Genomic DNA, 25,267 nt, shown 5'->3' on the forward strand with positions numbered 1-25,267 from the left:
ACTACTTGTGCATAGAAGAAAAACATGGTAATATGAACTTTCTGGCTGTTTATAATGTATAAAACGCTTTTATTGTCTTGTAGTAGTTGTTGCAATTAATACATGAATGCCAAGTGATAATGATATCCAAGACCTCTCCCTTAAAAAAGCCTTAAAAATTAAACATTTTTGAATTTTAACCTTTTGTCAGGAAGAGTCCTTGATATTTTTGAATTGGGAAATGGCTTGATCAAAGAGTGTTTTTAGAGATCTGACAGTGATATACTGAACAGACTGGTGCCAGGGGGAGTAGATGGGCATCAGGACAGGCTGTACAGCATGAGTAATCTGGTGACAATGAGATCAGAAATGAAAGGGCAGAGCAAGAGCTATTTTGAATGAAGAAATTATGTTTCTCACTAACTGACAAGATAAGACATTAAATTGGGGAATCTTCTAAGATGGTTCTAAGACTGTAAAAATGGTTGTAGAAATAGATAAATAACTTGCTTATGGAGAATGAGATTGTAAATGAGGCATTTGAGTCTGGTGTGATTTTGGTCATTGCTGATCTTGGGGAAAAAAGCAGTGTCAAATAAAATAAGGGGACTGAAAACTAGACTAAAACTAGATGGATCTTCTGCCTCGAATTATCATTCATGTATTTGAGTAAGCAAAAGGAAATCGGACTGATATGTGTTTGTTTTAATTTCCTAACCTTATTTTGCAGAAGGGACAGAATCCTCACAAATCTTCATATGTCGATCTTTATTCTTCACAGTAAATAGTGGCAACAGAACTCTAACAAATGAATTTACATTTTTATTTTTTGCTGTAACTATTAGACAGTGTTCAGTTTATAGATACGAGCACATATATTATGTATAAAATGGTGTATAAAGTAAAATTTCCTGTAGTAGGAATAGAGTCATCCTCTTAATACCATTTTAAATGGGTTTTTAATATTTTGAACACTAGATGTAATAATTTACACCTCCCGTATCTACTTCCACAATATACTGGATTAATTTATTTTACTCAATCTTTTGGAATATCGTTGTTTTAGTGGAAATGTGTACATCCTTAAGACATCTCTCAAATGTCATCATTTTGTAAATGTTTCATTATTTTTGGAACAGGTTTCTAGATCCATGATTATGTTCATTCCTCTTCCCTAAAGATGATGGAAAGCAGTGTAATTCATTGAAAAAATCAGAGACACATGTCATAGTAATGATTTCAAGCATTCTTTTTAATGGTTTTAGGATGTCGCTTTAGACACAATAATGCATGTAGTTTAATGTTTCAGTTGACAAAAGTGCACAATTTTCTTCACGATACACTTGTGTGGTTTAGAGTATGGATCTAAATTTATTTTCTGTATGTTTTCTTAAGAAGAATAGGAATTTTTAAGTAGAGGTTATAAATTTTACTTATAATTATTTAGAAATATGTCAACAAGAAAGAGGAAAATTTGATGGAAAGTGAGTAAATAATTCATGCAACATTAGAGCTTTAAAAAAAGGTAGACAATATTTTTAAAATTTGGTATATATTCTCATTTTATCTAGTGAATAAATATTAGAGTATTGAAGACTAGTCATATGATCCCTAAAGAATTTCTCATTCTTGAAAATGGGACAGTTCCACTTTAAATAAAATTGTGTATGAGTGAGTGAGATTTAATTATTGCATGTATGCTGTATAGATTCTGGAATCATGACATTCAGGCCTATAGCCCAATATTATAATGTATTGATTTTTGTGGTTCTTGTAGATGGCTTTTGGGGCCATATTTTCTTTCTTTTTTTCACATATTTTTTTTTGTTTTTACTTTTTATTTTTTTATTTTAATATAATTTATTGTCAAATGGGTTTCCATACAACACTCAGTGCTCATCCCAACAAGTGCCCTCCTCCCTGTTTGGGCCATATTTTATGCATATACAGATTTCAGATGTTGATTTTGGCCTTTCAGTCAAAACTCTAAAATTGTAAGGTCATTAATTATTTGTAATTCAAGTAAGAAAAAAGTGTACATAAAAGTACCTTTTGGTTTATAAATATGCATATTATCACAAAGTGGGATTACTATAATTGTATTATAATATCCTAGCTGTATATTTGTCATATATTTTACATTTTAAATATGGGAGCCAAAATGCTATATTATGGAGTAGTATGCCTTGATAGTTAACTTAGGCACCAGTTAATGAGATGTAAGATAAGCCTCTCTCCCTTATTTCTACACTGCCACATATTATGTGACTTGGTCTGTAACCTTAATGATGATGTTGGTGGCATTGGTGCTCTAGGAGATCTTTTATCATTCCTTTACATAGAAGAATCTAGAAAAATCAACTCAAAATAATAACATTTTGTCTCATATTATTCTGCAGTGTATCAAGACATGAGTGCCTCAAAATGCCATGTGCCAAATGTTCTTTCTCTCCACTCTTGATTTTAGATTTAGCTCTTATTTAAAATGTTCCGGAGGGAGGCAAACCATAAGAGACTCTTAAAAACTGAGAGTAAACTGAGGGTTGATGGGGGGTGGGAGAGAGGGGAAAGTGGGTGATGGGCATTGAGGAGGGCACCTGTTGGGATGAGCACTGGGTGTTATATGGAAACCAATTTGGCAATAAATTTCATATTAAAAAAATAAAATAAAATGTTCCTGATTTTCCCCAACCAGGTGATATAGCATAAAATTACACATCTGATTTGTTCATTTTACACTTATTGAGCCCTACTCTGTGTTAGTCACTGTGCTCAGTCCTGGGTTTTCATTTAGAAGATACACTGCCAAACTTCAAGGAATTTCCAGGCTATGTATTGGGCACACAGAGATGAGAACAAAATTTAATACAATGTTGACATTTTTGTAATGGAGATCTGTAGACTGGGAGATTGGGAAGTGTGGAGTCTGTATAGGAAGGCAAGGTCCAGATCAGAAAGGACCTTGAACACTATATACAGGAATTCAGATATTATTCCATCATAAATATGAGGAAACTGAAAAGTTTTGAGGAAAAAAATAACAAAAATTTTTAGGGGCACCTTGGTTGCTTAATTGGTTAAGAGTCTGATTCTTGGTTTTAGCTCAGCTCCTGGTTTGTGAATTTGAGCCCTGCTGTTAGCACAGAGCCTGCTTGGTATACTCTCTCTCTCCCTCTTTGTGTGCCCCTCCCCTGCTCACACTTCCTCTCTCTCTCTCTCACTCTTTCTCTCTCTCTCTGTCTCTCAAAATAAATAAATAAACTTAAAATTTTTTTAAAGAATTTTTATGTTGGGGAAGATGAATTGGAGGGGATAGTGAGTGACTCAGCAGAAAAACCATAAAACTGGTTTAATCTAGATGGACGATATTTAATCTAGATGGCCTGATTTAAAATCAAGACCTGTTAGTTTTTGCTAGTTGCCTCATTTTCTTGGTATCTCTTACTTAAAAATCTAGAGAGAAGTAATCTTGTTACTCCAGTTCATCATTTGTTCATCATTTGTATCATATGTATGAAATTCATAGGCGATTGATGCTGACCCAACCTGTAGCCAAGCTAATCACTTATGAAGTGCCCTGAGTAATCCTGAAAAATGTATCCACTCCGGATTCCACTTTTGGATTTGGATGAAATCCAAATGTTAGTGGATTAGGTAGTTTATTGCAGGTGTAGGGGGGGAGGTAAGGGGCTTGGCTGTGTAGGGAAGAACAAACTAGTGGGGAACACAGGATCAAAGAAAACAAGGAAAAGTTTTTGTTTTGTTTATTTTGTTTTTTAAGATAGCAGAGGTTCGAATATAGGAGTCATTGGCTAGGAAATGGTTGAAATAAAGAGTGTTTAATTTTTTAATTGTTGAAGTAATGTTAATGTGGCAGAAGATGGGATTCCAGAGCACAGGAAGATCAATAAGTCTTATATAGGAAGAAAGATGCCTCTCCCTCTGCAGTGGAGTTGAAGAAGAAAGGGGGAGTGAGGTGCAGATAAGTTTAGAAGTGGGCACAATCTGCTTACTAACACACTTTATGAAATAAGCAACAAAGAGAGCTGCTTAAGTGACTTAAAGATTTCCAGTAATTACTGAGTAAAATTCAAATAGGAGCCTAACAACTAGGGACATGATGAAGTGGGTTTTTTTTCCTCCTGCAGCCAAGATGTAGGTTGGAAAAAAGTGGACTAGTCCAGAGTTGAAATGGAGTTAACTTGTGACTTGGTAGGAGTTAATGCTTATTTTATTTTTTCTATTTGTTTGGCTAAACTGTTTGTTTCATTCTTGTCTTCCATATTTTTTCTTTTGCAGGTCTTGATGATTGTTTGCAGCAGTATATTAAGAACTTTGAGAGGGAGAAGATCAGTGGAGACCAGCTGCTGCGCATTACACATCAGGAACTAGAAGATCTGGGGGTCAGCCGCATTGGCCATCAGGAATTGATCTTGGAAGCAGTTGATCTTCTGTGTGCACTGGTAAGGACATTAACTGGTGGAAAGTGAAACTTGTTTTATTTCATTTAAAATTTTTTCCCCTTTTTTTGTTTCTTCCCTTCTTTTTTCTTCTCTATTTAAAATAATTTAATTTTTTAAAAATTTATAACTCTCCTAATTCTCAACTGACTAGAAGTGGTATTTTCCCCCTTCATTAAATTTGGTATATTATATAGTGCCAAATTACAAATTAAAGAGGCTTATAACCCAACTAGTGACATTACATTTAGTTACTTCAAAACCATATGTTAGAGCTCACCAAGGAAGTGTTCACAGCATCGTTTGGGGTATGCAGGTGAATATGATCAGTTATAAAGTCCATTCCCCTATGAAAGTTTTGATTTAGTGTCACAAATATTAAGAAATCCTATTAGAAACATCATTGTTAAAATAATCAAATTATTTGAATGTTCTAAATGTATACCTCCAATAAAAATTGAATATTATACATTATATGGTCTATTTTGTCAACTTACAAGAGAAATCAATGTCAAAATAATCCTTCAGGAGTCTGATAACACATTATATATTCTGAAAGGAACATTTTTTTTCCATGTTGGGTAAGGTGACACCGGATTAATTTTAAATTTTTGTAGATAGTTGCAAGGGGGCTAGAGCTACAGTGAGAAAGAAAACGTGAGTCTTGTAATATAATCATCTGTGATTGACATTTGGCTCAGTTACTGACACTTGTGGGCAAGTAATTTCATCACAACCTTAGTTTTTTATTTAAAATGTTGATAATAACAACTGCCTTTTGGATGTGTTGTGAAAAGCAAATGAGATAGTGTTTATATAGTGCCTAATTCAGTGCCTGGCCCACAGTAGGCATTCAATAAGTAGTTAACTATTAAGATGATAATTAATAAGAAATGAGTAGATAATTCTTAAAAATTCAATTGTCAGTTAATACTCCCAGGACTTGTGTGTCAGATGTAAGTTCCTGCCCTCTTAAAGAGCCTTAGGGGTGGAGAGTAGCACACAAATAATCACAATACTATAGTATAATTACCAAAATAAAAGTATAAGCTAAGTATTATGAGGGCACAGAAGAGAAAATAGCTAGCTTTGACTATGATAGATGGGTTCATATTGCAAAAGCATCCTAGAGTAAGATGAGCATGTGTTTGGAAGAACAAGAACAAAGGGCTTTCCATGTAGGTAAAACAACACCTACACAGGCACACACAATAAAGAGCATACCTGGTAGGTTTGAACTGTGGTTAACTTTTTGAGAGGACAAAAATACATGGGAAACATTGGCAGAAGATTAGGCTATAAAATATAGAATAGGCCCAGACTATAAAGTACCTAAACATCATGGTAAGAGATTTGTACTTTCTTTTGTGGATATTGGAAAACCATGTAGGAATGATCGAATACTTATTTTAAAAAGGTAACTGATGGTAGTGAAAAGGATGGGATGGAGTGGGCATAATCTGAAGACAAGGTGAACTGTTTGGTAATGTGTAAAATACTCTACTTAGGCTACCAGTATGGCTTAAACTAAGGATGTGGAACAGGAATAGAGAAGATGTGGTGAATATGAGGGATGAGATAAAGGGAGTTGAGAAAGATTCCATGCTTTCTAGCTGCAGAGATAGAGTAGATGATTTTGCAATAATGAAGATGGACAGTAGTATCAAGAATAGATTTAGCTGGGAATATAAATTGAGTTTTAGATTTGTTGAATTTGAGACATCTCTGAGTTATCCATGAAGAAATCCTCATCACAGTTGAACAAATGAATTTGGAGGTTGAGAAGTGGCTAAAGATAGAGATTTAGGAGTCTCCAGGATATAAGGATTGAATCCATAGAGAAAGAGCAGATCTACCCAAGGATGGTCTGTAGAATATAATGAACAAAGGACTCAGCTCCACATTTGGGCTGGGAAGGAAGAAGAGGAAGCTGCAGAGGAGGCTTATGGTGTGGTCAGAAAAGCGGGAAGATAACTTCAAAAGAATTGTCAGAAAAGCAATGGGGAACACTTTTCATTAAGGAACATCAATAATATCAAATTTCACTAAAAGCCATTAGAATAAGCAAGTAAAAACGTGATTGAGGGGTGCCTGGCTGTCTCAGTTGGTAGAGCATGTGACTATTGATCCTCAGGGTCATGAGTTCAAGCCCCACATTGGGTGTGGAGCCTAGTTAAAAAAAAAAAAAAAGAAGAAAGACCTGACTGAAAACAGTTTCTAAAAAAGATTACAATGTGAAACCAGATTGATTGAATATTACCTTCCACTTAGACATCTCAGTCTTAACCTTAATTGTCATTTCCTCAAAAAGACATTCTAATTATTCTCTCACCATTGACTGTTCTAAAATTAGCCCCTTACCGTTATTCTTTTAACCTTCATCTCATTTTGTAATTCCACATTTGTCAGTTTAATGTCTGTTTCATCTGCTAGATTGTAAGCTATGTGGCAAAAGTAACTATGCTTATTAAACACCTCGTGTATACCACAGATCCCTGGCAATAGTGGATGCTGAATAAATATTTTTTGAAAGTGGCATTGTAAAAGTCTTGAGACATTTTTCACATGATGGTTTGGGGATCTTCTTATTTTCCTATTGCAGAGATAAAAGAAATCAGTTTAGACTCGAGCAGGCACTTGCACTCTATCCCTTATCAGAATCAGATCACAGAAATTATGCTGGATATAAGAGATGGTACTCAGGGTAAGGTAAGAGTCTTCCATGGTTTTGCATACTAGTCTCCAAATATGAGTCAGTGTGGCCATGAAGGTGCACTGGAAGTGGCTTGGACATGAGCACACCATCTAGCAGTCCTCTATCTGCCACGTCTTTTATAACAGTAAGTAATTGGGTGTGTCAGAGTTCAGGGTGTTATGTCTCATAAGCAGGACTCCACAGATGAACCACTCATGTGCTGAACTTTACACTGTCAGTTTGAAGAAGGAAATAAGATTGATGATTACAATTCTACCCACAAATAGTCTGAACCTACAGGCTTTGGAGTTTGGGTCATTAACAATCTCTGCTGACCTAAACTTACTTAGAAAGATGACATCAGAGGGGCACCTAGTGGCTCAGTCGGTTGGGCATCCGACTTCGGCTCAGGTCATGATCTCACAGTCTGTGAGTTCAAGCCCCGCGTCAGGCTCTGTGCTGTCAGTTCAGAGCCTGGAGCCTGCTTCGGATTCTGTGTCTCCCTCTCTCTCTCTCTGCCCCTCCCCCACTCATGCTCTGTCTCTATCAAAAAATCAATAAACGTTAAAAAAATTAAAAAAAAAAGAAAGATGGCATCAGAGATATATGTTTAGACTATTTCAATGTTCTCACCATGGAGCTGTGGTAAATCTCTTCATATGCTGAGTTTTAATTCCTCCACAGTTCTGGGTTTAAGCACTACAGTGTTGCATCATTTTCTTGGGGAAAAAACACATTAAATTCATTCTTTCTGTGTTTATTCAGCAATAAATTGGTTACATTCCCCAAGGAGGTCAAATATCAAACTTCCCTTCTACCACTTCCTAATGACTATACATCAGGAAGTTAGAAGTGCAGATACCTTCTAATTTATGCGAACGGATATTTTCCAGTGAATTTAAAGTAAATTTCTAGGCAGTGAATTCTGATTTACTTCTACATACCATTATAAAATTAGGGGATGAGATCCCTCATCAGCAAGCTGAGTTGACTAGACCAGGAGGTGTGCTGTTGGGAATGGGGTATTGTGAAATATCTCTTTGAAACTTTAATGTCTCTACTGGCTTTCTACTTTTTCCTTACATCTACTGGTTTTATTTCTTATTTTAACAATTATATATTCATGATCAAACAGTGATACCATGGGAATTACAAAGATGAAAAAGGCACAGTCCATGCTCCTAAGATGTATACAGTCCAGTAAATAAGACAATAGTCATTAAAAGATAATACAGATTTTTTAAAATCCCAGAGGATTGCAGAAAGAAATAATGAATCCAGAGATCCAGGAAATGTAGGTGGGATTTGCTTTGGGACTTGCAGGATGAGTAGATGTTTGCCAGACAAAAAGTCGGGGAAAAGTTATCTAGGCAGAAGAAATATCATGTAAATACAGAAATGTGAAAGAGTATGAACTATTCAGAGAAAAATGAGAATTTTGATTTGGCTGGTGCAGAGAGGGAAGTGAAAGGAAGAAAGGCAACTTACATTTTGTATCACATTATAATTTTTCACTTAGATGGGTTATTTTGGTTCTTCAGTATGCTTTCTGCCCAGTGCTTACATGCAGAAGATATTAAATTAATGTTATCTTACTGAATGAAGTTCTCTGCCGTTTTCCAGAGAACTGTAAATTTTTCTCTTGCCTCTGACTCTGAAGTTTCTGTTCCTAATATAAGGAAGACACAAAAAATTCACCAAATGTCTTTGTTTCTTTCAAGCTATGGAATATTTTCATCTGTCTTATTTTAAAGTTAGTACTGATGGGGAATAAATGTTATGGCAGTTGATGAAAATCAAAGGTTTCTTTAGTAACATGTTCATTCATGCAACATGTATTTATTTAAACACCAGTTATATTGTTTGTACCATGTTATTCTAGAAAGAAGGAAGCTGTTCATGATTTGGAGGTATGTTAACTCTTTCCTGCTGTTATGCTCTCATTTAGTATGCCTCAATAGAGAGCTTTGTATATTAACTGCAAGAGTAAGCATAAATAAAATATATAGCTTAATGTATAGCCCTTAATTTATGCTCTGACAATACACCTTGTTATTGGGAAGTGTAAGTGGATCGTTTATGACAGGATAAGAACAGCTTTCATTTGATTCTTCATTTACTTTTCATATAATAGGTATTTTGCATGAAAATTTAGATGTCTGAAATTGCTAGGATTTGTTTCTTTGCAACATAATTGCTTGGTTCGTTCATCTGAAAATAATTCATTTCTAAAAAATATTCATTAAAGCAATCTTTTTACGACTCACTCATGTTTATAAAGCAAAGTATTATAAAACCTAAACACCTGCTATGTGATGCAATCAAATTAAGAGCTCTGAATAAAATAGCATTGACATTGTAAAATGTGTGGTGCCAATATTGAATATTTTGTTAAGTGTTTAGAGAATTTGCTACTAGTGAGGATATAGCAAATGTGATCTTCTAAAATGTTAAATATATCCTTCATTTCTTTCTTTCCTGTGCTTTCACATGCATATAATTAAAAGGAAGAACAGTACGAATAGACTGGCTGTGTTAAATCAGTGTAGCCACAATTGTTTCCTGGCAGACTACAAATAAACAAATAGGTAACATATAGGACAAAGAAAATAGCTAACTACATTTCAGGGCTAAGCTTTTGTTTTTGTGATGTAGTCCTTTCTATATCAGTAATAATACATAATTTCCCCATGCATATCCAGTAAAAAGCAAGTCTGTAATGAATAAATCTGCACTTTTTAAAAGTTGAGAGAATAGGCGGGAGAGGAAGATGGTGGCAGAGTAGGAGGTCCCTAGCCTTGTCTTGTCCCAAGAACACAACTTGATAACTATTAAATCATCCTAAATACCTCACAAATTGACCTGAAGATGGACAGAACAAACTCCACCACTAAAGGGAGAAAAGAGACTACTACATCAAAGAACATAGGAAGTGTGGAGATGTGGTTTAGGTGAGAAACAAATGGCAGTGCTGTAGAGAGGCAGGAGCCCTGGTCATGGAGAAAGGCTAGAGAGAGAGAAGCACATGGGAACACACAAGAAAAACATTTTCCCAAAGGCATTGTCTTGGAAAATAAGAGGGGCTGAATTTCATGACTTCTTGAAAACAGCAGGGCTTAAATCCCGGAGTTTTAAAGGTCAGCAGGCTTGGCTGTGATAGGGTCCAGAGGGCACTCTACTGCTCCTGAAGAGAAGGTAGGCAAACAACCCAGGGGTAGACAGCATGGAAACAATGATCTGAGGAACACGTGGGGTAGACAGGGGAGAAAGTATTCACTCAGAGTGTATCCCTGAGAGGCAGCTTTCACAGAGCTGTCTCCCCAGAAACAAAGGAGCTGGCTGGTACCATTTCCCTTGCCCATCCCTCAATATAAACCCAGAATACTTGCAGGAAGTAGTGAAGAATGAACATTGGCTGCCTAACTTGCTTATACCAAGCCCTACCCACCCCCTGCATCCTAGTGGGGCTGCCCTCCTCAGTCAAGCTTGCCTCAGTCCCTACACAGTGGGCTCCTGCCCCAGAAGACCAGCATAAACCCCTGCCCCCACCATGTTGCCCAACCAGAGAGCCTTGCCAGGCCTCAGTTCTGGTGGAGCTAGTGTCAGGTCTCATTTCACAAGCAGACTAGAGCACACCTAGTTAAAATTTGTCACATTCAGGCCAGGGACCAAACACTGCCCACAGTAGGCAAGAAGAGCCTATGCAGATGACTGGCCTGAGGATAGAGCAGCCAAAACACAACAGCAGAGTACATGCACCACACACCAGACACCCCCTGAAGCACCAAGATCTGGACACTACTTGACCTCTTCTTCATAAGGCCATTACTTTCAAGGGCAGGAGACATATTGGCTTTTCTAACACAGAGAAGACAGAGACTGAGACAAAAGGCTAAGATGGAGGAATTGATCCCAAAAGAAAGAACAAGATAAGTCCACTGCCAGATATCTAAGTGAAACCAATAAAAGTAACATGCCTGTTGGAGAATTTAAAATAATAATCCTAAGGCGACTCACTGGGCTTGAGAATAGAAGACATCAGTGAGACCCTTACCACAAAGATAAAAGAGTTAAAAAGAATCGGAGATGAAAAAATGCAGTAAACAGGATTGGAAAGAGGCCTGATGAAATGAACAGCAGGCTGGAAGAAGCAGAGGAATGAATTAGTGACCTAGACCACAAAATAATAGGAAAGAATGAAACTGAACAAAAGAGAGAAGGATTATGCAACACAAGAATAGATTTAGGGAATCAGTGATTCCATCAAATTTAATAACATTCATATTATAGGAGTCCTAGAAGAAGAAGAGAGAAAAGGGGGCAGAAAATTTACTTGAAGAAATAATAACTGAAAACTTCCCTAATCTGGATAAGGAAATGGACATCCAGATACAGGAGGCACAGAGAACTCTCATCAAGATCAACAAAAGCAGGCCAACACCAAGATGTATTGTAATTAAATTGCAAAATATAGTGATAAAGAAAAAAATCTTAAAAGTAGCAAGTAAGTCCCTAACTTACAAGGAAACACCCATAAAGGTAGCTGGAAATTTGCTAACAGAAACTTAGGAGGCCAGAAGGCAATGGCATGATGTATTCAAAGTGCTGAATAGGAAAAATCTGCAGCCAAGAATACTCTATCCAGCAAGGCTATCAGAGTAGAAAGAAAAATGAAGAGTTTCCCAGACAAACAAAAACTAAAGGCATTCATGACCACTAAACCAACCATGCAAGAAATATTAGAGGGGACTCTTTGAGTGAAAAGGAGAGACCAAAAATGACAAAGACAAGAAAGGATCAGAGAAAATCTCCAAAAACAATGAGAAAACAGGTAATAAAATGGAACTAAATAGATTTGTATCTACCGCTTATTACTTTGAATGTAAGTGAACTGCTCCAATCAAAAGACATAAGGTGTCAAAATGGATAAAAAAAACAAGACCCATCTTTATGCTACCTACAAGAGACTCATTTTAGACCTAAAGAAACTTGTAAATTGACATTGAGGGGGCAGGGAACAATTTATTGTACAAATGGATCTCAAAAGAAAGCTGGAGTAGCAATACTTCTATTGAACAAACTAGACTTTAAAACAAGACTGTAAAAAGAGACAAAGAAGGGCACTATATAGTCCTCAAGGGGACAAGCCAACAAAAAGATACAATAACAATGTGAGTATTTATGCATCCAAATGGGACCACCTACATATATAAAACAATTAATAACAAACATAAAACAACCTAGTAGATGACACAGTAATACTAGGTGATGTTAGCAGCCCATTTATACCAATGAAGAGATCATCTGAACAGAAAAACAAGGAAACAGTGGCTTTGAATGGCACACTGGACTACATAGACTTAATAGATATATTCAGAGCATTCCATCCTAAACCAGCAGAATATACATTCATCTTAATTGAATAGGGAACATTCTCCAGAATAGAATACATATAAGATCACAAAATGGATCTCAACAAGTACAAAGAGATTGAAATTACACCATGCACCTGTTCTGACCACAACACTGTAAAACTAAAAGTCAACTAGAAAAAAATTTGAAAAGACCACAAATACATGCAGGTTAAACAACATGCTACCAAACAGCAAATGGGTTAACCAGAAAACCAAAGAAAAAATTTAAAACTACATGGAAACATGAAAATGAAAACAAAGGAGTCCAACAAAGCAGTCCTAAGAGGGAAGTATATAGCAATACAAGCGTAACTCAAGAGGCATGAAAAATCTCAAAGAAACAGTCTAACCTTGCACCTAAAGGAGCTAGAAAAAGAACAAAAAATGAAGCCTAAAGCCAGAAGAAGTAAGGAAATCATACAGAATAGAGCCAAAATAAATGACACAGAAACTAAAAAAACAACAGATCAATGAAACCAGGAGCTGGTTCTCTGAAAAACATCAATAAAAATGATAAACCTCTATCCAGACGTATCAAAAAGAAAAAAGACACAAATAAAATCACAAATGAGGGGAGAAATAACAACCAACACCAGAAATACAATTATAAGAGAATATGATGAGAAACTATATGCCAACAAATTGGACAACTTGGAACAAATGGAAAAATTCCTAGAAACATATAACTACCAAAACTGAAACAGGAAGAAATAGAAAACTTGAACAGACCGATAACCAGCAAGGACACTGTATCAGCAATCAAGAAACTCCTAACAAAAGTCCAGGGCCTGATGCTTTACATGTGAAATCTATCAAACATTAAAAGAATAGCTAATACCTATTCTTCTCAACTATTCCAAAAGCTAGAAAAGAAGGAAAACTTCCAAATTCATTATATGAGGCCAGTGTTACCCTGATACCAAAACCACACAAAGATTCCACTAAAAAAAGAAACCTATAGGACAATATCTTTCATGAACATAGTTGCGAAAATTCTCAATAAAATGCTAGCAGATAGAATCCAGCAGTACGATTAAAAAAATCATTCACCATGGTCAAGTGGAATTTATTCTTGGGTTTCTAGGGTGGTTTAATATTTGCAAATCAATCAACCTAATACAGGACATTAATAGAAGAAAGGATAAGAACCCTATGATCATTTCAATAGTTGCAGAAAAAGCATCTGACAAAGTAAAACACCCATTCAAGATAAAAATTCAACAATTTCCCTTAGGTTTCAGTTAAGGAGTTCTCTCAGGGTATCCTTCCAGGTTTTGTCCAGAAGATTTTTTATTCTCTAATTCTTGAGTTGCATTTAAAAAAGTAATTTGAGTATTATCTTAAATTTTGAAGGCTTCAAAGTATTTTTACGTTGCCTTCATATTTTTATTTATAACAACTGTATTATCCTTTTTAAATTATTCTGACCTTTTCTAAAAAAACTATTTGAAATGTGAGTATTATATATAAAGAGACAAATTAATGTTTTTTTTATTAAATTTTTTTTCCAGTGTTTATTTATTTTTGGGACAGAGAGACAGAGCATGAACGGGGGAGGGGCAGAGAGAGAGGGAGACACAGAATCGGAAACAGGCTCCAGGCTCTGAGCCATCAGCCCAGAGCCCGACGCGGGGCTTGAACTCACGGACCACGAGATCGTGACCTGGCTGAAGTCGGACACTTAACCGACTGCGCCACCCAGGCGCCCCGACAAATTAATGTTTTATAGGTGCTAATGGCTATAGAGTGAATGTTACATTACAGGTTGATTGATTAGGTTCCTCTCTTTTTTTTAAATGGACTCTAACTTTATTTTTTTTGTTTTTTTGTTTTGTTTTTAATTTTAATTTTAATTTTTTTAATATGAAATTTATTTTCAAATTGGTTTCCATACAACACCCAGTGCTCATCCCAACAGGTGCCCTACTCAATACCCATCACCCACTTTCCCCTCCCTCCCACCTCCCATCAACCTTCAGTTTATTCTCAGTTTTTAAGAGTCTTTTATGCTTTGCCTCCCTCCCTCTCAAACTTTTTTTTTTCTTCCCCTTCCCCATGGTCTTCTGTTAAGTTTCTAGGGTCCACATAAGAGTGAAAACATATAGTATCTGTCTTTCTCGGTATGACTTATTTCACTTAGCATAACACTCTCCAATTCCATCCACATTGCTACCGATGGCCAGATTTCATTCTTACTCATTGCCAAGCAGTATTCCATTGTGTATATAAACCACAGTTTCTTTATCCATTCATCAGTTGATGGACATTTAGGCTCTTTCCATAATTTGGCTATTGTTGAAAGTGCTGCTATAAACATTGGGGTACAAGTGCCCCTGTGCATCAGCACTCCTGTATCCCTTGGGTAAATTCCTAGCAGTGCTATTGCTGGGTCTTAGGGTAGATCTATTTTTAATTTTTTGAAGAACCTCCACAGTGTTTTCCAGAGCATCTGCACCAGTTTGCATTCCCACCAACAGTGCAAGAGTGTTCCCGTTTCTCCACATCCTCTCCAGCATCTATAGTCTCCTGATTTGTTCATTTTGGCCACTCTGACTGGCGTGAGGTGATATCTGAGTGTGGTTTTGATTTGTATTTCCCTGATGAGGAGCGATGTGGAGCATCTTTTCATGTGCCTGTTGGCCATCCGGATGTCTTCTTTAGAGAAGTGTCTATTCATGTTTTCTGCCCATTTCTTCACGGGATTATTTGTTTTTTGGGTGTGGAGTTTGGTGAGCTCTTTATAGATTTTGGATACTAGCCCTTTGTCTGATATGTCATTGGCAAATATCTTTTCCCATTCCGTAGGTTGCCTTTTAGTTTTGTTGATTGTTTCCTTTGCAGTGCAGAAGCTTTTTATCTTGATGAGATCCCCATAGTTCATTTTTTCTTTTAATTCCCTTGCATTTGGGGATGTGTCAAGTAAGAAATTGCTGCGGCTAGGCTCAGAAAGGTTTTTTTCCTGCTTTCCCCTCTAGGGTTTTGATGGTTTCCTGTCTCACATTCAGATCCTTTATCCATTTTGAGTTTATTTTTGTGAATGGTGTAAGAAAGTGGTCTAGTTTCAACCTTCTGCATGTTGCTGTCCAGTTCTCTCAGCACCATTTGTTAAAGAGACTGTCTTTTTTCCATTGGATATTCTTTCCTGCTTTGTCAAAGATTAGTTGCCATACTTTTGTGGGTCCAGTTATCGAGTCTCTATTCTATTCCATTGGTCCATGTGTCTGTTTTTGTGCCAATACCATGCTGTCTTGATGATTACAGCTATGTAGTAGAGGCTAAAGTCTGGGATTGTGATGCCTCCTGCTTTGGTCTTCTTTAATATTACTTTGGCTATTCAGGGTCTTTTGTGGTTCCATACAAATTTTAGGATTGCTTGTTCTAACTTCGAGAAGAATGCTGGTGCAATTTTGATTGGGGTTGCATTGAATGTGCAGATTGCTTTGGGTAGTATTGACAATTTAACAATATTTATTCTTCCAATCCATGAACACGGAATGTTCTTCCATTTCTTTGTATCTTCTTCAATTTCCTTCATAAGCTTTCTATAGTTTTCAGCATACAGATCTTTTACATCTTTGGTTAGATTTATTCCTAGGTATTTTATGCTGCTTGGTGCAATTGTGAATGGGATCAGTTTCTTTATTTGTCTTTTTGTTGCTTCATTATTAGTGTATAAGAATGCAACTGATTTCTGTACGTTAATTTTGTATCCTGTGACTTTGCTAAATTGATGTATCAGTTCTAGCAGACTTTTGGTGGAGTCTATCGGGTTTTACATATATAGTATCATCATCTTGAAAAAGTGAAAGCTTGACTTCATCATTGCCAATTTTGATGCCTTTGATTTCCTTTGGTATCTGATTGCTGATACTAGAACTTTCAACACTACCTTAAACAACAGCGGTGAGAGTGGACATCCCTGTCGTGTTCCTGATCTTGGGGAAAGCTCTCAGCTTTTCCCCATTGAGGATGATATTCGCTGTGGGCTTTTCATAAATGGCTTTTATGATCTTTAAGTATGTTACTTCTATCCTGACTTTCTTGAGGGTTTTTATTAAGAAAGGATGTTTTTTCAATTTTGTGAAATGCTTTTTCTGCATCGATTGACAGGATCATATGGTTCTTATCTTTTCTTTCATTAATGTGATGTATCACATTGACTGATTTGCGAATGTTGAACCAGCCCTGTAGCCCAGGAATGAATCCCACTTGATCATTGTGAATAATTCTTTATATATGCTGTTGAATTCGATTTGCTATTATGTTATTGAGAATTTTTGCATCCATATTCATCACGGATATTGGCCTATAGTTCTCTTTTTTCCTGGGTCTCTGTCTGGTTTAGGAATCAAAGTAATGCTGGCTTCATAGAATGAGTCTGGAAGTTTTCCTTCCCTTTCTATTTTTTGGAACAGCTTGAGAAGGATAGGTATTATCTCTGCTTTAAATGTCTGGTAGAATTCCCCTGGGAAGCCATCTGGTCCTGAACTCTTATTTGTTGGGAGATTTTTGATAACTGATTCAATTTCTTTGCTGGTTATAGGTCTGTTCAAGTTTTCTATTTCTTCCTGTTTGAGTTTTGGAAGTGTGTGGGTGCTTAGGAATTTGTCCATTTCTTCCAGGTTGTCCAGTTTGTTGGCATATAATTTTTCATAGTATTCCCTGATAATTGCCTGTATTTCTGAGGGATTTATTGTAATAATTCCATTTTCATTCATGATTTTATCTATTTGGGTCATCTCCCTTTTCTTTTTGAGAAGCCTGGCTAGAGGTTTATCAATTTTATTTTTTAAATAATCAACTTATTTCATTGATCTGCTCTACAGTTTTTTTAGATTCTATATTGTTTATTTCTGCTCTGAACTTTATTATTTCTCTTCTTCTGCTGGGTTTGGGGTACTTTGCTGTTCTCCTTCTATTTCCTTTAGGTGTGCTGTTAGATTTTGTATTTGGGATTTTTCTTGTTTCTTGAGATAGGCCTGGATTGCAATGTATTTTCCTCTCAGGACTGCCTTCGCTGCATCCCAAAGCATTTGGATTGTTGTATTTTAATTTTCACCTGTTTCCATATATTTTTTAATTTCTTCTCTAATTACCTGGTTGACCCATTCATTCTTTAGTAGGGTGTTCTTTAACCTCCATGCTTTTGGAGGTTTTCCAGACTTTTTCCTGTGGTTGATTTCAAGTTTCATAGCATTGTGGTCTGAAAGTGTGCACGGTATGATCTCAATTCTTTTATACTTATGAAGGGCTGTTTTGTGACCCAGTATGTGATCTATCTTGGAGAATGTTCCATGTTCACTTGAGAAGAAAGTATATTCTGTTGCTTTGGGATGCATAGTTCTAAATATATCTGTCAAGTCCATCTGATCCAATGTATCATTCAGGGCCCTTATTTCCTTATTGATCCTGTGTCTAGCTGATCTATCCATTGTTGTAAGTGGGGTATTAAAGTCCCCTGCAATTACCATATTATTATCAATAAAGTTGCTTATGTTTGTGATGAATTGTTTTATATATTTCAGGGCTCACTCCCATATTCAGTGCATAGACATTTATTATTGTTAGCTCTTCCTGATGGATAGACCCTGTAATTATTATTTAATGCCCTTCTTCATCTCTTGTTACAGCCTTTAAAATCTAGTTTGTCTGATATAAGTATGGCTACTCCAGCTTCCTTTTGACTTCCAGTAGCATGATAAATAGTTCTCCATCCCCTCACTTTCAATCTGAAGCTGTCCTCAGGTCTAAAATGAGTCTCTTGTAGACAGCAAATAGATGGGTCTTGTTTTTTTTTATCCATTCTGATACCCTATGTCTTTTGGTTGGAGCATTTAGTCCATTTACATTCAGTGATATTATGGAAAGATATGGGTTTAGAGTCATTGTGATGTCTGTAGGTTTCATGCTTGTAGTGATGTCTCTGGTACTTTCTGGTCCTTGCAACATTTCACTCACAGTATCCCCCTTAGGATCTTTTGTAGGGATGGTTTAGTGACGATGAATTCCTTCAGTTTTTGTTCATTTCAGAAAACCTTTATCTCATGTTGCATTCTGAATGACAGACTTGCTGAATAAAGGATTCTCAGCTGCCTTTTTTTTCTGTTCGTCACATTGAAGATTTCCTGCCATTCCTTTCTGGCCTTCCAAGTTTCAGTAGATAGGTCTGCTACTATTGTTATGTGTCTACCTTTGTAAGTTAGAGCCTGTTTATCCCTAGCTACTTTCAGAATTCTCTCTTTATCCTTGTATTTTGCCAGTTTCACTATGATGTGTTGTGCAGAAGATCGATTCAAGTTATGTCTGAAGGGAGTTCTTTGTGCCTCTTGGATTTTATTGCCTTTTTCTTTCCCCAGATCAGGGAAGTTCTCAACTATGATTTGTTCAAGTACACCTTCAGCCCCTTTCTCTCTCTTCTTCTTCTTCTGGAACTCCTATGATACGGATATTGTTCCATTTGATTGCATGACTTAGTTCTCTAATTCTCCCCTCATACTCCTGGATTTTTTATCTCTCTTTTTCTCAGCTTCCTCTTTTTCCATAATTTTATCTTCTAATTCACCTATTCTCTCTTCTGCCTCTTCAATCTGTGCTATGGCCGCCTCCATTTTATTTTGCCTTTCATTTATAGCATTTTTTAGCTCCTCACGAGTATTTCTTAGTCCCTTGATCTCTGTAGCAATAGATTCTCTGCTGTCCTCTATGCTTTTTTCAAGCCCAGTGATTAATTTTATGACTATTATTCTAAATTCTTGTTCCGTTATATTGCTTAAGTCGTTTTTGATCAATTCGTTAGCTGTCGCTATTTCCTGGAGTTTCTTTTGAGGAGAATTCTTCTCTTGAGTCATTTTGGGTAGTCCCTGCGGTGGCTCCAAACTGCAGGGCACTTCTGTGCTGTCGGAGTAACTTGTGTTGGTGGGCAGGGCTGCAATCAGACCCAATGTCTGCCCCCAGCCCTCCGCTGGGGCCACAGTCAGACTGGTGTGTACCTTATATTCCCCTCTCCCAGGGGCAGGACTCATTGTGGAGTGGTGTGGCCCCTTTCTGGGCTGCTTGCTCACTGCCAGGCTTGTGGTGCTGCTTCCATGGGATCTGGCCAATGGCGTATTAGCTGGAGTGGATAGGCAAGGTGCACAGGGGTGGTCGGGGCTGGCTTAGCTTGCTTTGCCATGGGTGGTCCCCTGTGGGAGAGGCCCTGCAGCACTGAGAGGGAGGCAGGCCCATCGGAGGGATGGCTCCACAGAAGCACAGCATTGGGCATTTGCACAGTGCAAGCAAGTTCAGTGAAGGGAACTGGTTGCCTTTGGAATTTTGGCTGGGTAATGGGAGAGGGACATGGTGCTTGCCAGCTCCTTTGTTCCCCCACTGAGCTGAGTTCTGTCTTCTGGGGCTCAACACTCTCCCTCCTGGCATCCTCTCACCTTTCCCGCTTTCTGATAGCAGAGCTATTGACTTTTAACATTCTAGATGTTAAGCCCTGCTGGCTGTCGGAACTCATGGAGTCCAGCCCCTCTGCTTTTGCAAGCCAGACTTCAGGGGCTCTGCCCTGCCGGGCGGGCTGCCCCTCCACTGCCCCGGCTGGCTCCTGCCAGTCTGTGTAGCACACACCGCCTCTCTGCCCTTCCTACCCTCTTCCGTGGGCCTCTGGTCTACGCTTGCCTCCTGAGGGTGCGTTTTGCTAGTCTTCTGGCATTTTCCTGGGTTATTTAGGCAGATGTGGGTGGAATCTAAGCGATCAGCAGGACGCGGTGAGCCCAGCGTCTTCCTACACCACCATCTTCCCAGGTCTGGACTCTCTTAGACCATTGGGAGGTGAACTGAGAGCTTGGAAGACCCCGTACCACAGTCCCTGGAGCACAGGCAGGGCCTGATTAGGTTCCTCTCTAATGAACTATTACTATCATTGAGCTTCTCTAAAAAATTATTATAATGTGTTTGTAAACAAATATTTCTTCATGAAAATCATTAATACACAAAAATTAAAAATGAAAATACTTTTCTACTTCAAGAAAAATGCTTTAATACAGGGGAAAACTTCCAAAAATATGTCAGGAAAGCATTTCAGATATATCATTTAAGTTTAGTTCATATAGTCTCCAAAGGGCAGCTGGGAATGAGCTTTGGAGGGGACCGGCACATGTCCTTCAACTTGCAGAAGGCCTTATCCTTCCTCCAAAGAGTGAGCAATGTGCATATTCAGATGTGATTAAAGATCTTTACAAGGGGAGATTATTTGTGATTATCCCTGTGGGCTCTAAATCCAATCACAAGTGTCCTAATGAGGGAGAGGCAGGGGGATTTGGCCCACACAGAAGAGGTGGCCATGTGATCTCAGGAGCAGAGACAGGAGTTATAATGGCCACAAATCAAGGAATGACAACAACTACCAGATGCTGTCACAGGCAAGATTAGAGCCTCCGGAAGAAGCATTGACCTGCCAACACTGTGACTTCAGCCCAGTGATAGTGATTTTGGATTTCTGATCTCCAAAGTTCAAGAAAATAAATTTCTGTTGTTTTAAGCCAAATAAGTGAATAAATAATTTGATATAATTATAAGTTGTTCTTATCTAGCCACTAAAGAGTATCCTTAATAACCTTATAAAAAGATTTCCTACTTAATATACTGCCACACTGGACAAAATCTCCCAAATGCTTCACAGATAATCCATACTCAGATGCAAGAGAATCTGAAGAGAATGTTGTTTTATTTGTGCAAACAAAACCTTTTTACTTGAGAGAATATTGCAATTCATATTTAGTAGTGAATGTTGAATAGACTATTTTTTTAAAAAACAAGCCCATGACTCCAAAAGGAATGTTCTTAAATTCTTAGCAAAGAACTTTCAGACTTGTATCACTATTAAATCTTCACTGGTAACATACATAACTTGGTATTTAATGTTTAAGTGTGCAAACTCCTCTGATCCCTCCTTTTTCTCCTCTAAGTTACTTTTCTTAAATTACTATAGAAGAAATAAATCGAAATTTCATATCAAGTAGGTACCCAGTGCTTGTTGACTTAATACAGCTAAATTTATTCTGCCATTTGCTTCCTTTTTTCATACCCCTAGTATTTTAATCTCCCATTTTGCTTATGCATCCCCTCACATATAGCCTGGTGACTTGTAGTTCCATTCTGAACTCTGTCTACTCTAAGCTCTCTAAACACAGGGGAGAATCTCTTTGTGCCACATTGTTCTCAACTGTAAAAGGAGCGTAAGTCAAAATTAGAATTTATTTGGGCCTCAGAGGCTATCTAAAATTCTTTGGGTCTTATGATTTTCTATAAGGTAATAAATAACATTTTTTATTTATATGTGACAATAATGTACATGCTGCTGAATAGTTTGATCAAGGTCATCCTTTGGGCAGGTTAACAAGCTTTTTTTGGAGATGTTTTACAAGTCACAATTAGCTGTTTTAAAATTTAATTGTAACTGGGGCACCTGGGTGGCTCAGTCAGTTGAGCATCCAACTTTGGCTCAGGTCATGATCTAGCAGTTTGTGGGTTCAAGCCCTGTGTCAGGCTCTGTGCTGACAGCTCGGAGCCTGGAGCCTGCTTCGGATTCTGTGTCTCCGTCTCTCTCTGCCCCTCCCCTACTTGTGCTCTGTCTCTATCAAAAATAAATAAAATGTCAAAAAAAAATTTAATTGTAACTTATGAAATCTTTCCCTAAAGTTTATTTGTGGAGGTCTTATAGTATTTCCTATTGAATGCAGTAAAAAGAAAAAAGCTTATTTATAAATATTTATTCATATAACTTCTTTCCACATTAATATATAGGCAATATTTATGGTGAAATAATAAATATTGCTAGAAATTCAAAGTGAGACCGAGGAAAGTAAGAAAATATACTTAGCAAAAAATCAGTATAATTGCTTTAGATATGCTTCATATTTGTGAGCTAATGTAACCATGACAAAAATAAAAATAAGTTTAGTTTCATAATTTCTGTTATAAAAAGGAGAAGGTTTATTGGTTTCACTAAGGAATCATTTTTTTCTTGTACCATATTGTAGAAGAAATTTTTTATGTGAGTCATGGAGAGGACACAGAATAAAGCTATATTGGATAAGATTTATTTCTTGCTTTTTCATTTTATAGTTGAGTTGTGCTTTCTTTACTCACTTTGAGACTACAGAATTTTTAATAGCATCTACATTCATGACTATGCATGTGCTAATAGAATAGATACTAAAGATAATTATTGATAAAAATGAATTTCACAACTAAATGGACTTGGTTTAAAAGAAAAACATTTATGTGTCTTAGTGATCTTTCTTTCTTGCGTGGCAGAATTCCAAGATATAATGCCCTCAAGCCTTTGCTTGTTATTATTAGCACCTAACACATTTTATTGTGATTTGTTTATCTGACATTTCCCCAGATCCTCACTTAACTGTGGGTTCTGCTAGGCCAGGAATACTATCTTAGTCATTTGTAATTCTAAATACTAATTTTGTTACCTGTACATAGTAACGTACTCAGTAAATATCTTAGTGAATGAATGTAATACTGAATTTAAGTTTATTTGTTTTCTCTCTTTTTAAAATTCAGAATTATGGCTTGGAAACAGAGAATCTAAAAACCCTTTCTCACAAGTTGAATGCATCTGCCAAAAATCTACAGAATTTTATAACAGGGAGGAGAAGGAGTGGCCATTATGATGGGAGAACCAGCCGAAAATTGCCAAATGACTTTTTGACTTCAGTTGTGGACCTGATAGGAGCAGCCAAGAGTCTGCTTGCCTGGTTGGACAGGTAAAATCTTCCACATGTTTCATAAGTAATCCTCCTCAGGTACTAGCTTGAATATAACATCATTTCATGTATTCTTGTGAAAGGATTAGACAGGTAGAGGAATATCAAGTGACAAGTGTCTAATTATGATTCACCACAATATAAGGGTATCATCAAATAGATATTAATTGTTTGTAAAGTTTTATATCTACGTAGCCAATTAATAATTAGTCCCTGACACTTTCAGAATACCTTAACTGCTTTATAAGCAAAGTCATTTTCGCCTGTCATAACAAGATTTATAGAACTGTTTTGTCTCCTAATTTTCTTTATTCTTTGAATTAATTGGTCATATTTAAGGAAGTGACCATTAGGATTCTATTTGCTGTTTTAAGTAAGGTAATTAGACACTGACACTTTCATAGATTGCATTGCATGTCTTCTTACCCTTGCTTTATTCATCCTTTGTTATTACTCACGTTGCACAATCTTAGATATCATAAACATAGTTTTAGGTTTTTTTTCTAGTTTAGTTTTTATTTGTCTTGGAACACATAAAATAACAAAAGTTTTCATGATATAAAATGAAAAAGATTAAAACTGAATATGTGATTAAACATTGTAATGGTAAAACAAATTACAATTTAAAAAATTAAGCTCTTTATTTTCATTTTTAGAATTTTGTTGTAGGAGATATGTACTATGTTATAATGGTTACATAACCAAATTTTAAAAAACATTTTATCTCTCATAAGAAACTCCAGCAATATAAAATTTTACCAGAATTCTTTCTTGAGTAAATGTCAGTAGGATATATATTATATATATAACATTTTGGCTTTTTAAAAATATGAGGCCTTATATTATAAATAAAGTATTTGTATTTTTAAAGTAAAAGTTAAGATAATTTAACTTTATTCTATATTATCTAAATTTATATATATTAATAATAACATACAGCATGATGATAATAAATCCAGATCTTAATACTAAGCTCTGTGTTATTAGCTTTTTGACAATTAATTGGTGGACAGCGTGTTTCTTTTCCATTATGACATGATTAAAATTTAATTCTCATCATTGTCTAAACTACATTTATCAACTGATTAAATTGTTTACATTTTAAATATATAAATTCTACAAGTTTCATAATGATCTTTAGGTAAAATATATTTAACATATGGCTTAGTCCTTAAGCAGTGTAATATATTTGTTTCAGAAGGCTTCTCACTAATTAGAAAGTGTAAAGAACACATTCTCAATTTTTGTTACATCCTCTTAAACTATCATCTGCTCTATAATTGTGAATTTGCTCGGTCTCAATATTTGTATTTAGTAAATTTCATTATATATATTTTTTACACTGGTACTTGTGAAATATATTAATAAAAAGAATAATTAGAGAATGGTGTTACTTTTTTGTGGCTGATATGGCTGTTTATAAAAACATACAAAAAGCTTCTAGAACACTACGATAGTTTCTCACATTTTATTGTATTACATAATTTTTTATGGTAACGTTATTTTTATCATGTAAGAAGATGCTTTTAGTAAATGCCAGTTAACCTACAAACACATATGAGTGCATACACACATACAAAAAACACATACAAACACATGCATAAAAATCCATCAATGGTGTTTTGAGTTTGTTTCATAGAAAGAGAAAACATGAACAAGGGAACAAAGAGGTTTTCTTAAATTTTTGTGGGTTTTTTTTTTGAGAATCCAGTATTGGTTTTTTTTTTCCAACTTTATTGAGCTGTAATTGACATATAACTGTGTAAGTTTAAGGTGTACAACATGGTGATTTGATACACATATATATTGTGAAATGATTACTGCAGTAGGATTAGTTAATACATCCATCACCTTTTTTTGTGCGAGTAGTGAGAACATTTAAGATGGAAGTAAAGAGTTTTATGGGGAAAAGGAAGAGGTCTGTAAGATCAAATGCTGCTAAGTGATTAGGTAGGG

The 25,267-nt window shown here is 36.2% G+C and overlaps 1 protein-coding gene across 1 annotated transcript in view; it reads left to right on the forward strand.

Annotated features, from left to right (window-relative positions):
* Positions 1-4,241: 4,241 nt before the first annotated feature.
* The window catches only part of CNKSR2 (connector enhancer of kinase suppressor of Ras 2), a gene marked incomplete at its 5' end in the record, with an annotated part of 233,171 nt that continues 212,145 nt past the window's right edge, over positions 4,242-25,267 (forward strand). The window contains 2 exons of the mRNA XM_040468808.1: positions 4,242-4,442; positions 23,109-23,311. Of these exons, the coding sequence (XP_040324742.1) occupies positions 4,242-4,442; positions 23,109-23,311 (404 nt within the window). The remainder of the gene's footprint in view (positions 4,443-23,108; positions 23,312-25,267) is intronic.

This window comes from Herpailurus yagouaroundi, unplaced genomic scaffold, assembly GCF_014898765.1.
Source record: "Herpailurus yagouaroundi ecotype Mexico unplaced genomic scaffold, PumYag 67793, whole genome shotgun sequence".
NCBI lineage: Eukaryota > Metazoa > Chordata > Mammalia > Carnivora > Felidae > Herpailurus > Herpailurus yagouaroundi.